The 12029-nt window shown below is 42.5% G+C and overlaps 1 protein-coding gene across 7 annotated transcripts in view; it reads left to right on the forward strand.

The window, feature by feature from the left end:
• BNIP2 (BCL2 interacting protein 2) overlaps positions 1-12029 on the forward strand; it is a 646636-nt gene that overhangs the window by 194436 nt on the left and 440171 nt on the right. For all 7 annotated transcript variants that reach the window (XM_069624423.1, XM_069624425.1, XM_069624427.1 and 4 more), the window contains one exon: positions 765-829. In XM_069624423.1, coding sequence (XP_069480524.1) covers positions 765-829 — 65 coding nt within the window. The remainder of the gene's footprint in view (positions 1-764; positions 830-12029) is intronic.

Genomic DNA, 12029 nt, shown 5'->3' on the forward strand with positions numbered 1-12029 from the left:
GCAATTGCTGTAAGACCTATGTCCAATAAAGCAAATGTGGACTTAACTGAATTATTTCAGAGACCTTTTGAAGGATATGCAGGATGAGGTGCATTTATTACTCTCCAGAATTTGCTGCGGTTGGACAGCCTCTTAATCTGGTTATCCCAGCAGTTGAATGGAGTACTTGAGGAAATGCAATGTGGGAATAATTTGACACTCTCTCTCACTCACTCTCTCTGGGATATATGCCAAACCAACAGAGGTGGGCACATTTTTTGCAAAGTTCGATAACAATATTAAGTGGGATTCCACCTTTTTTAAGAAAGATTCACTATGAAATTGAATGAAAAAGCTAAAGGAGACTCAGGCAGGGGGTACTTATTTGAAATGCCACGATGAATAGTTTAAATGCTCCATGAGAAGAAACTAAAGACAATCCGGCCAATGTGTTTTCTATCCATTTCGATATGTTCTTTCACACTGTTTTTTGTAGAAAATACATGCTGTATATATATAATGGCAAATAAGTCTGTGATTTAAAAATCCTTGGTACGTTTGTTGGAGGTGTGCAATAGATATTGGGGAAGATAGGCGTGTATAAAGGAAAAGAAGATTTTTATATGCACTATTCTTGTTTATTGATTGAGACACTATTGGAAAGAAGCATATGAATACAATGGTTATATGTATGTTAAAAATCAATAAAAAAGGAACTGGAAAAAAAGAATATTTCACACCACTTTTGAGCAATACTTATTTTGTGCATAATTGCATTTCTGTAGGCCATTACCAGAGGACGACCAGATTGAAGATTTTTTGTGTGCCTCAGGAAGAGAATGCCAGTCTGGTAAGAACCTGTTCATCTGCTACAATGCCTCTGATCTTTTTTCTCTGCTTTTCTGTAGAGTTCATATTCGCCAGAAAAAACGTTTTTGAAAATCCTGTTAGTCAATAAAGTTTAGTTCAGATTTTGTTTTTTTAAAATCTATAAAACGGTACAGTATAAAACAAGATTGAAACACAAATACATAAAATATACATACATACTAAATTGATTTCAACAGAGTACTTCTGATTCTTAATGCTACACTAAGGTAGGACTACAGTGTCCATGCTACCAAAATTTTCTCAGCCAAAAGTGTATATAATGCTGAGCTGGTCTACATTGTGTAAAATTCAGATTTCTAAGTAGCTAAATTATTGTATTGACCAGTTGTCTGTGATCGCTCTTCAAGGTAAGACATTGAATTGAGCTCTGTTGATAAGAGACCTTTCATGGATAAATCTAGACCACGTTAAATATTTATCAAGATGATATGTCGTCAAAATCTCAGAGGTGTTTCTTAATCTATATTCTCTATCTGAAAAATAATGTGTTGCATTCTTTACTTAAAATCACAAGGTGCTTGATTGGAAATACATTTAGTATTATTTAAAACATTGCTTGCCCTAATCCCATAGGTCAACTATTTGAATATGGTTTTACCATGGTTTTGAGGAAGAATTATGATCGGAAAATGTGATGTAGATTAAAATAGACTGAGGTATGGATGCTTTTTTATTTTGCCATATTCTGAGTCCAAGTAGAATATATCCAGCTTGCAATTCATCCTCAAGAAATGGATTGTCCAATTCTGTATGTACTACAGAAATTTGTGTAACGCTCACCTGATTCCCACGGAGGCGCTGGTCTTGGCAGGAAGGTGTCTGTGACTCGAAAAGTGATGTGCAGGACTCGATTGGCTTCTGGGGTCGAACCTCTTCGCACTGTGTGTCGAACTCGTAGGGTGAGGTTTCTGCAGGTGAAAGAATATGGGGGTTAATGGCCTGGGTTGTTGAATGTCCCTCTCTCTCTCTCTCTTCCTAGCTTCTCCGTAGAGCCCCCAGGTCAACGTGCTCACCTTAGATAGGTGAATGCTGGACTCTCCATCTGCGTCTGGTGCAGGGTGCGGTTGCCAGTTCCTTCACTGGTGAAACATACGCCTCTTGAACTCAGAGGATCGTTACCGTCGTTAACTGCACGAGCGGTGAGTTTCCAGACACCTTTTTAGTCTTTATAGTCTTTAGGTGCGTGACACGTTAATATTGAACAGGACTCTGTATAATGCTTTTCCCTTTTGTCTTGCAGGACTCTTGAGATGGAAGATGGAGAGAGCACCTGGAAATGCGTAAGTAAATGCAAGCACTCTAACTGTCTTTTTCCCTTGCAGCTTAATTCGTGCTGAAGAGACGCCGGAGTATTTGCAGGCGTTCTATTGCGACGAGCGCGATGGGCGTAAGTAAATACCTGTCTAATGTCTCTTCTTTTGTCTTTCAGAAGTTGGGTTGCAGCGCCGGAGTTTGCAGCGCCGGAGTCCGCGGAGTGCCGGTAAGTAATAACAATGCTTTTGTCTTCACAGGCGGCGATGCAGCGTGAAGAAATCCGGAATGCGCGGAGTGCCGGTAAGTAATAACAATGCTTTTGTCTTCACAGGCGGAGGTGCAGCGTGAAGAAAAGGCCGCAGCCGATGGATCAGGTGAGTAAGCACTGCGAGTAAAGGTTGCCTTGCTAACCTGTTGTTTCTTGTCTTTGCAGGTGCTGCTGTTGACTGGATACAGGAATGGTAAGTATAATTCTTGCAGGTTCAGGATCGAAAGAAGAAAGGCTGGAACAGACTCGGTGAACATTCTGCTGCAGATGCAGAATAACGCGAAGCACGTTTCATCTATCGGGTGTGGTTTAAATAGCCTTGGAGTGATGAGGCGTCTTCCTCCACGGCCCCGCCTAGGTAAGAAAAGAGTTCCAGTTCCAGAAGAGTTCCAGTGCTGTATCCAGGGAGTGGAGCTTGCCCCACCCAGGTAAGAAAGTAGTTCCTGTTCACAGAGGACTTCTAAGTGGCTGGTAAGTAAGCAGCATGGTCTGCTGCAGGTAAGTCCACCCAAGCATCTTCACACATATTATGAGCCCGGCGCTTCCAGTGCCGGGACCGATGGTTTTGATGAGCCTGGTGCCACCGGCGCCAGGACAAGGTCCAAAAGGTCCCAGTGGGGACCGGCTGGTGCCTAGGATTAGGGTTAGGGGCCTGCTTCCAAGGAGGTTGGGCTGGTCCTGGCTCCTTGGAAGCAGTGATCATGACAATTTGGTGCCGAAGTTGAAAGCCCAATATATTCTTGAAAAATCCATTGTCTTGCTTCTGAATAATGACCCATTTCAATACCCCTGAAACCATATTATGCAATTCCTTTTGCTTTAGTCCTGTATACCTTTAACATCAATTCAATTGGATAGGACATGGACATCCCAGCAAAACGGAATATCCCGCCAATTGCTTAAAACATTCTATGTAACTTTTTATGACGATGTTTAGCCCCACAAAAAAAAGCAAAATGGTAAGTCTAAATATCATAAGCATTGGTCAGCGTCATACTTGCACCCTTTACAAAAAACTTAGGCATTCTGCCTAGCTTTTTTTCCTGCATTAGAATAACCTATCACTGTTGACTGGGACACATTAATACTGAGATCTAAATTATTCATAAAATCTTCATATCAATCAATTGTTATTTCAAGAAACTGAGACGTTTTGGCAAGCAGAACTGTTTCATCGACAAATGCAAGAACCGGGATTGACATTTTCCCCAGATGAGGTTCATCAACCCTAGAGCTATGTAAGGTGTCATTAAGTCCATTGATGAAAAGAGAAAAAGTAGCAGAGCTAACACAGAGCCTTGTCTGATTCCACATATCAAATCATATCATGGGAAACCAGGATGTGCAGTTACCATCCCTGCCAGAGCGCCCACGTGCTTGAATTAATATTCGTAAAAAATCTTCAGGACAACTCGTATTAATCAAGAATTTACAGCTGTTGTGCTTGTTTACTTTATCATTTGAAGTCCCCAATTCCATGAAGGCATGCAAAATGACCCTGCAGAGCCCCAGATCATAGGAAATGATCTTGCAAAATAAAATATTACAAATTGCATTTAATAAATGAGCCCAAAATTCCTTGAGGCTCCTCGAGCAGCTGGTATCCCATGAGGGCCTAGAGTTCTTACGGAAGCTGTTTGTTCAAGGCTGTAAAAACTGTCAAAGTTATCAGGCACATTTCACATTTTTCTGTGTTTATTGCAACAGAGGAGTGCTCTTCTACGCTGAGCACCATTCCTACTATGATATAACTTTTTGAAAAGCGGGAGATCCAGGCAGACTCCTGTACATTAGTAGTATCTTGATTTTGACCTGTCGGATGTCTATGGCCCTAATTAATCCGCTCACAGAAGGTTTCCGAGTTAGTTAGACCTGTTGTGGAATCCAGATCTTCCCAAGCTTTGGCGTGAAGAAGCGGATGCAGCACGATGCAGCACAATGCAGCAGCAGAACCAGTCACTGCATTCTTGGTCAGGCAGACGAAAGAAGGTACACTGAAATGGATCTCACAGCAGCAGTAGAGGCTTCAGACACTGGATTCTTCAGTGTTCTGTGATTTTGGCACCCTTTCCAAGACACCATTGAAAAATGATTATCATCCGGTTGATTTTTCTCGTTTTCTCAGTTCAGCACTCTGGTGAGGGAACTTCAAGGAGTCGAATCTTGCCTCTGGAGGTCTGGAACGAGTCCACCAAAGTTTTGGGATGATTCGATCTTCAGAATTTGAAGCACTGCACAGTGGCTATAGGTCCCAGGGTATTGTCGGTTTACAGGCTGTGAATGTAACAGCTCGTCGTGGTGTAGAGGAGGAGCCAAATGCCTCTACTGGAAGTCCCGCCCCTATTCTTCCCATATGTTGGAAGCCGGAAATTGCGACATGCACAACGCCAATAATGGTACCTATCCCACGAAGAATCCTCGAGACAAGGTATCCATTGAGAAAGCCCTATATGATGTATCCGCAGAGAAATGACAGTCTCTTAAAAGGAGGTTCCGGAAGAAGTGTCAAATGGTGAAGGCAAGAGACTGGTGACGTCACATGAAGCAGGGATGACACACCAAGAAGAGATGCCAAGGAAGAGAGTATATAAACCTTTTAGAATCTCATGACGAAGTAAAGAGTTGAGTAACATTTTATGTGCAGGAATGAATATTGCATGTGTGAAGAGCACTGAAAAGAAATGCAAATTGCTTTATAACTGTACAGATGCTGTAACGCAAGTAGACTAACCATGAAGACTAGCTATACGTAGTGAATAGACTGCAGGTGGTGCCGCCATTTTTTTAATATATATATATATATATATATATATATATATATATATATATATATATAATAATCTGGATGTTCCACATCGTATTTTAGTAAACTAGGACCCCATAAGCAGAAAGGGCTAAAAATGTGGCGCAGTATAGAACGATGGCTGACGATGAATGAAGATTCGATAAGGCTTGCCTGGCACATGTCAAGGGTTGCAGCAGCCAAGAAACTGATTATCTATTCAAGAAGATACAATGAATGTGAGAAGCGAAGTGAGCTCCTGTTGCGCTGCAATGGGAAAACACTGAGTGCAATGTTTTATTCATTTAATAGTATTAAAGGCAAAGAAGGAGCTAAAACACGGTCTCCTGTCTCATGGTGCCAATGAAAATAGTCTTTGGGCAAGCTATATTGAGACTGAAAATAAGCCTGTGCTCACACTCCCCTTTATTCTCAGGCGCAGTGATACTTTTCAAGGCAGAGTTCAAAGACAATTTGAATGGCAGACAGCAGGAGTGATGATGGATGATCGATGATGGGCTAATTGGGGGGGGGGAGGCATGGTCGAGTCCACCCAGAAGCATCTGGGGTACCAGCTTGTGGGCTGCTAGCGAGTGGAATATTCCAGAAGTGTACAAGCGTGCCAACCAATTATAGAGGTTTTATGCAACAAAAGGGTATCCAACAACAAGGTAAGTTTATGACAATACTTTATTCATGATATGCCACTCAAAGTTCAAGAAAAGGTCTAATAGCTTTTAGAGATTGGCTATAAGTATCCATTCTAAAGATTATCTTGGATGATTCAGGACCATTCGACACAAGTATCCACAAACCTCTATTTGCTTGTAAAGGCAGCTTTATTAGAATCAATGTCAGTTTGTTCAGTGAATAACCAATTTCCCTTTATTTTCAATACTTTGTATCTTGAAGAAAATGGTGTAGAACATAGTGCATAGTAACAAAAACATTTTGGATACACATATTCAAATAAATGTGCATTTATACAGTGAAAACAAACAAGAGCTAAAGACCATCGAGTCAAATATAGGGAGGTCAGGAAGAATCTAAAGCATATTTAGCACTTGTACAAAGATAAGAGGCGCCCCTATGCAAAATAATTAGAAATGAGGTAGCCTATAGCACTATTGTCAAAACAGTGCCTAAGACCCAATGTCAAATCTGGGAATACTAAAGTGGCCAATCAAGAGAACAAGCCTAGCAAGGGAACAGGCCTAGCAACAAATGGAGGGGGAGAGATGACCAAACCATAGGTCCAATTATAGAGGGCCACGTAGCAAAGAACCCTATAGATTGAAAGCAAATGAAACGTGTATTTTATGACACTGAGGATGACTTTCACTAGGGGTGGGCATAATTTGTCCACCTGACTGTAGAGCCCTAATCACAATCCTATTCTCCATAGAAATTATATCTAGATGTTCCCCATAGACCAACCACAATGCAACGTAGGTGTTCTTATTTTACCACGTAGTGGAACGTCAATGATGACAAGTTTTTACTATGTGTTTTTTCATGTAACACGTTGAGAGAAATACTGTGAGATGTCCGTTGTACTCCCCGTTTTAGATAATTGGGAATAAAACAGCTAAGTTTTGCCTACTTCCTGAGTCAGTCTTATTGTTGGTTTAAGAGTAAATTCTGCATCCTCACCCATCTGATAAATCGTTGGCTCACTTAAAGGGCCTACGGTTTCACATAGGAGAAGAGATAGGATGGTTAGTACCCATCGACCAGTAGGTCTCCAGTGTTTCGGATGATCGGACACCCTCCGCCATCTAGCTGGAAGATCTCAAAGTTTCTGTGGAGAGCGGCCGATATAGAAAACTTGCAAGAAGATCGATATAGGTGGGACAGGTCCCTCTTTGACAAAATCCCTCCTGGATTCCACAGGCGCTGAGCGGACAGAAAGCGACAGTGGTCGATTGGAGGAGGGGGGAGATAATACCGAAGGCCTTGAGCTGAAGAAAGAAAGGTGAGTAGTTTGAGGGGACTGGCAAAATACTGGCATGGGATTGTGGTAACCTACAAAAGTAAAGGGGGAGTTGTTTAAAATATAATGAAGAACGTTTAGTATATAACAAAGAGGGTTATAGTATAGCGAGGAGCGTTATAGTGAAAACGAGGAGCGTTTGTAGAGCCCGGTTTCCTACCTCAAGGCAGGTCTAGGAGTCATTTCAAAACCCCAATCAGGGATAGCTAGGTGGCACATAAGCAGGTTTATGATAGGGAATGACTCAAACCCCAATCTGGGTATTTTAGGGGCTACGAGAAAAGGAGTACCATGGTATACATTTGAAAAGTCGACTAGTCTGTGAGTCTGTTTTGTATATTATGTAAATGAAAAGAGGTGTCGAAGAGCAACAAGAGTAATCTGTGCAAAGTTGAAGTAGAGATTAAAAAGTTATTACCTATTTTTTAGTCCTTGGGAGCGCCGACCAAAAAGTATGTTGAGATCATTGAGAAAAAGAGGCTTTGCGTGGCAGAGGTTGGAGTGCACTCCTATTTGTTGTTTTTATGAAACGTATCTGTGTAACCGACGGTATGTATTGACAGTCAATTGAGACTTGTCATAATGCGAGATATTACTCCACTGATGCACCTGTGCAAGACGCTGCGAAAACACATGCCTAAGCCCAAACAGTATAGTGCGGAATGGGTCAAGGACACAGCAAACAAAATGTTCATGCCATTCCACAAGGGGGATCGTTGTCAAAAACGGTATTGCAACACATGACCACATACTTGCATGCTGCGTACACAGGGAGGCAATTGGAGAAAAGGTTAGCTATTTTAGAGCTCTGGAAGATGTACCAGGAGGATCCGCCACCTGCGAATTGGATGATTAATCGGTGTAGGGAGTAAGGTGTTGAGCCTTCTGCTCACTTTACCTCACCAAATGTAAACAGCGATAGTACAGAAGACATAGGATTGTATCCATTAAAGGAACTAAAAGCGGTGACAGGGTATAGCAACCCGATAGATGAACCACCTGCTTATAGCAGTGACGATAGTCCAGAAGAGACTAAAAGAAAGGAGGAGATCTTTAAGATCTTGCAAAACAAGGAGGAGAAAAGCAAACAATCTAATGTAACTACAGATATAGAACTAGAGATGGAAAGGAGAAAAGGACAAATCTGATGAGGTAACGCTCGTACAGAACAAATGGATGGGAGGACAGATATTGCTCAAGCTTGATGTGAAAATCATCGAGCAAGTCAGGAAAAAGGAAGATCAAGATGAGCAAGATAGATGAGAAAAGGAACGAGAAAAGCGATTGAAAGAGGATGAGCATAAGAGAAAGAGCAGGCAGAGGCGGGAACAGATGTATCAGGAAGCACAGCAAAAGAAGGAAGAAAGGGCGGACGATCAAAGGAAATATGACAACCGACAGAGAGCAATTGAAGAACGAGATGGGCAATAAAAGAGGGGCGAAGAGGAGGACGCACAGAAATTAAGGGATAAAAGAATACAAAGACGATGGGAAGAAGAGCATAGAGCGAATGAAAGAAGAGAAAAGACAAGAAGAGGAAAGAGTTAAATGGGAAGCGAGAAAGTGAAGAGAATTAGACGAAGAAACAGAGCGAAAAAGGAGACAAAGGGAACACAATATTGATTTGTATTCAGAAAGAATAAATGGAACCGATTCCAGTAATGCCATGGGGCAATCTAGAGGAGTCTCTCCAGTCGCAGGGAGCAATGTTAGGACCATTTAGGGTAGCCCCAGAGGAGAATTTTGACATGGGGAGTATCGGGGAGAGGATTGATAAAGCCTATCAAGATTGAACAGAAAGTAGAAAATCAGGAAGCTGAGGGAAGGGAGAACAGTCCCTGGCCTTCCAATCGCGAAGCAAAGAAATAGACCTGTTCAGTCTCGAGCATAGAGCCTTGTCCTTAGCCAGGCTGACTTTAGATAAAGGTGAAAGAGAAGAGAGCCATACAAGCTGGGGCTAGATATGTCAGACGAAGAGAGAGAAACCTTCTGTAGGGAAGAGGGCAGAGGTGCATGTTGCTCCGAGGGATGTCTGCAGACAGACGAGGAAGTATCTAGAACAGCCGAAGGATAGGATGCCAGATCCTATAGCGTATCCAGAGCGAACTAAAGGACGATTGCATAGCGAAAAGGGAGAGTCACCGCCATATGTGAGCAGGCTGAGGTCATTGCCAGGCAGAAGGCGATCAGGAAACATTGTCCCCACTATGGATAGGCAAACAATGGGAGCAGATTGCGGATTTAGGTTCACAGAGTTCCCTTTGTTGGAGAAAGGAGGGTCCAGACCGGAGTATATTCCCAGGCCACAAATGAATAAGGATTATTTAAGATGTAAACTTCCCAGTTTAACGGCGGGTGAAAGAAAATGGATTTATGAGCTAGAGAAAATGACAAATACGTTAACAATAGGGGACATTAACGGTTTCGTAGCAGCCATTCTTGGGGAACGGGCTGATGACATTTGGACGAGAGCAGGATACTCCAGTGTAGCAGCATAGAACACAGCACACAATGGAGCGCCATCTTACAGCTGTAGAGCAGATGGCTGGAGAGCACTCAGGGTGCAATATTCCGATACGTGAGATATGGGTGCAATTATGGGCACGCAAGATGAAAGATGACGAAGATATGCTTGCTTACATTCTAATAATTCTGGAATGGTGGACGCATGAAACGCAGGAACGGTGGGGGAATTCAGTGTCAGTATTTTACCAGATTTTATGTCTGGGATTGCCAGAACAGGTACAGAGACAGCTCAAGAAACTAGTGAGAATGGAAGCAAAGCCATGGGCAGAAATACAGTTGACTATTGTGCATCACTGTCAGTTGTTGCAAGAGAATAATAGCAAGAAGGAAGATGCTAGAAAACTTGAGGAAGCCATGTTAGTGCAGAAGAAATTGACAAACTACGCAACAGAAGGGGCGATATTGACAAGCAGAGAAGGATTGGAAATGCAACAAGCAGTGGGTACATCACAGGCGAATAATCAATGCCAAATGGATCAAGGAGAGAATGGGTTTATGGAGCGAGGCACAGGAATTGGCTACAGAGAAAGAGGTGGTTTTCAGAATAATCAAGGCAGTTTTCAGAATATGCAGAATGATAATCAGAATATGGAAGGAGGATTTAATCAAGGGGGACAAATCAGAAGAGCTCCTCCTGTATGTTGGACATGTGGGATGACAGGGCACATTGCACGCACATGTGGAAGCCAAGGGTATGTACAGAATGGTCAATTCTCCAGAAGGGGACAGCTGATCCTCCAGCATATAGCTCACAAGCTTGGGATGGGTTTGCCCAAGACCAGACCGTGTATCGAGCACAAATGCTGCAAACGCAACAGGCATTGCAGCCACAGGAAGCACTGTTGAATCCACCACAAGGGCAGTCGCAGCACTCACCCATGCAGATACAGCAGAATGCAAACATGTGACAGCTACTGACACCTAGAGTAGGGGGTGTCACTGGGGTAGGAGGAAGTCCTTTCACAGGAACAGGGATGCGTATGTATCTACAATAGGACAGCTCAAAGGGCGACTTTCAGTACTATCAGTGACACCAGACCCCCAAGAGGAACCAAGGGTTGATGTAACGATAGGAGGTACATCTTTTTCTTTTTTAGTAGATACTGGGGCTACTCGCTCATGTATACTAGAGGGAAAATACCCAATGTCGGGAATTGCCATCCCTGTGCAAGGTTTCTCTGGAGCTGCGAGCCAAGTTCCTTTTTACTGATGAATTACCACTCTCCATAGGAGAGTGTGACATGTCTGTTCCATTATTGTATTCAAGACAGACAGCAATTAACAATTTAGGAAGACATTTAATGACGAAGCTTAATTTGACTATTTCTTTACTGTTGAAGGCATACTGTGTTCTACTCCAGGGATACATTATATGAATGTGCCAGAATTCATGTTGGTATTTACAGGGCAAATGGCTCTGAGAGGAATGCCATTAGGGCTAGAAGTCTCTTCATGGGATGCACATTTTGTTGACATGGCTACCCGGCCAAGTGGGAAAGATTATGAGCATACCTGAGTGTTTGTTCAGGCCACAGATGCCTATGGATAAAGAGTGGGGATAGATTATTCCCCTAGAGTTAAATGTACCCATAGTGCAAGGGGAGATGGTCATGCTCGAAGGAACCGATGGTGAGGGCAGGCCATGCAGAACAGTGATTGCCATTGGGGAAGGGTATAGATTGACTGACGTCCCTGATGAGTACATGTTCAGAGATTATCCATCAGATGAAAGTGATATTCCAGATGAGTATTAAATACTGGATCAGAATGGAGAAAAAAGAGATCCCACAGCGAATGGTGATCGTATGACAGTGCCCAGCATTTTGTGATGAAGATTTGGAAAAAGTGCCAAACACTCTATGGACTACAGGCATCTATGACTTAGACCTATTGAAGGGGATGGGGGAGGTAAAGATTAAGCTTAAGCCAGGAGCAATTTTTCCTCAACCAAGACAGTACCATAGGTCTTCATAGGTGAATGAGGGTATTTTTAAGACTATATAAGCCCTGATGGAACAAGGTATTTTAGTGACATCAGAGTCAGTGTAATGCTGCAGTGTATCCTATTAAAAAATCAAAGGGAGGGTCGTGGTGATTTATTCAAGATATGAGATCGATTAAGCATATTGTAGAGGCAGAGTTTCCTTTAGTTCCAAATCCGGCAACGATACTATGTAGTATCCCAACAGAAGCACAATATTTTACGGTGATTGACGTGAAACATTTGTTTTTCTCAATCCCTTTGCATAAGGACTGCCAACACCTTACATCATTCACGTTTCGCCAAACTAAACTGAAGAACACTTGTTTGCCCCAAATGTATTGAGTCTCAATCG

This window comes from Ambystoma mexicanum, chromosome 11, assembly GCF_040938575.1.
Source record: "Ambystoma mexicanum isolate Mex_15411 chromosome 11, UKY_AmexF1_1, whole genome shotgun sequence".
Taxonomy (NCBI): Eukaryota; Metazoa; Chordata; class Amphibia; order Caudata; family Ambystomatidae; genus Ambystoma; species Ambystoma mexicanum.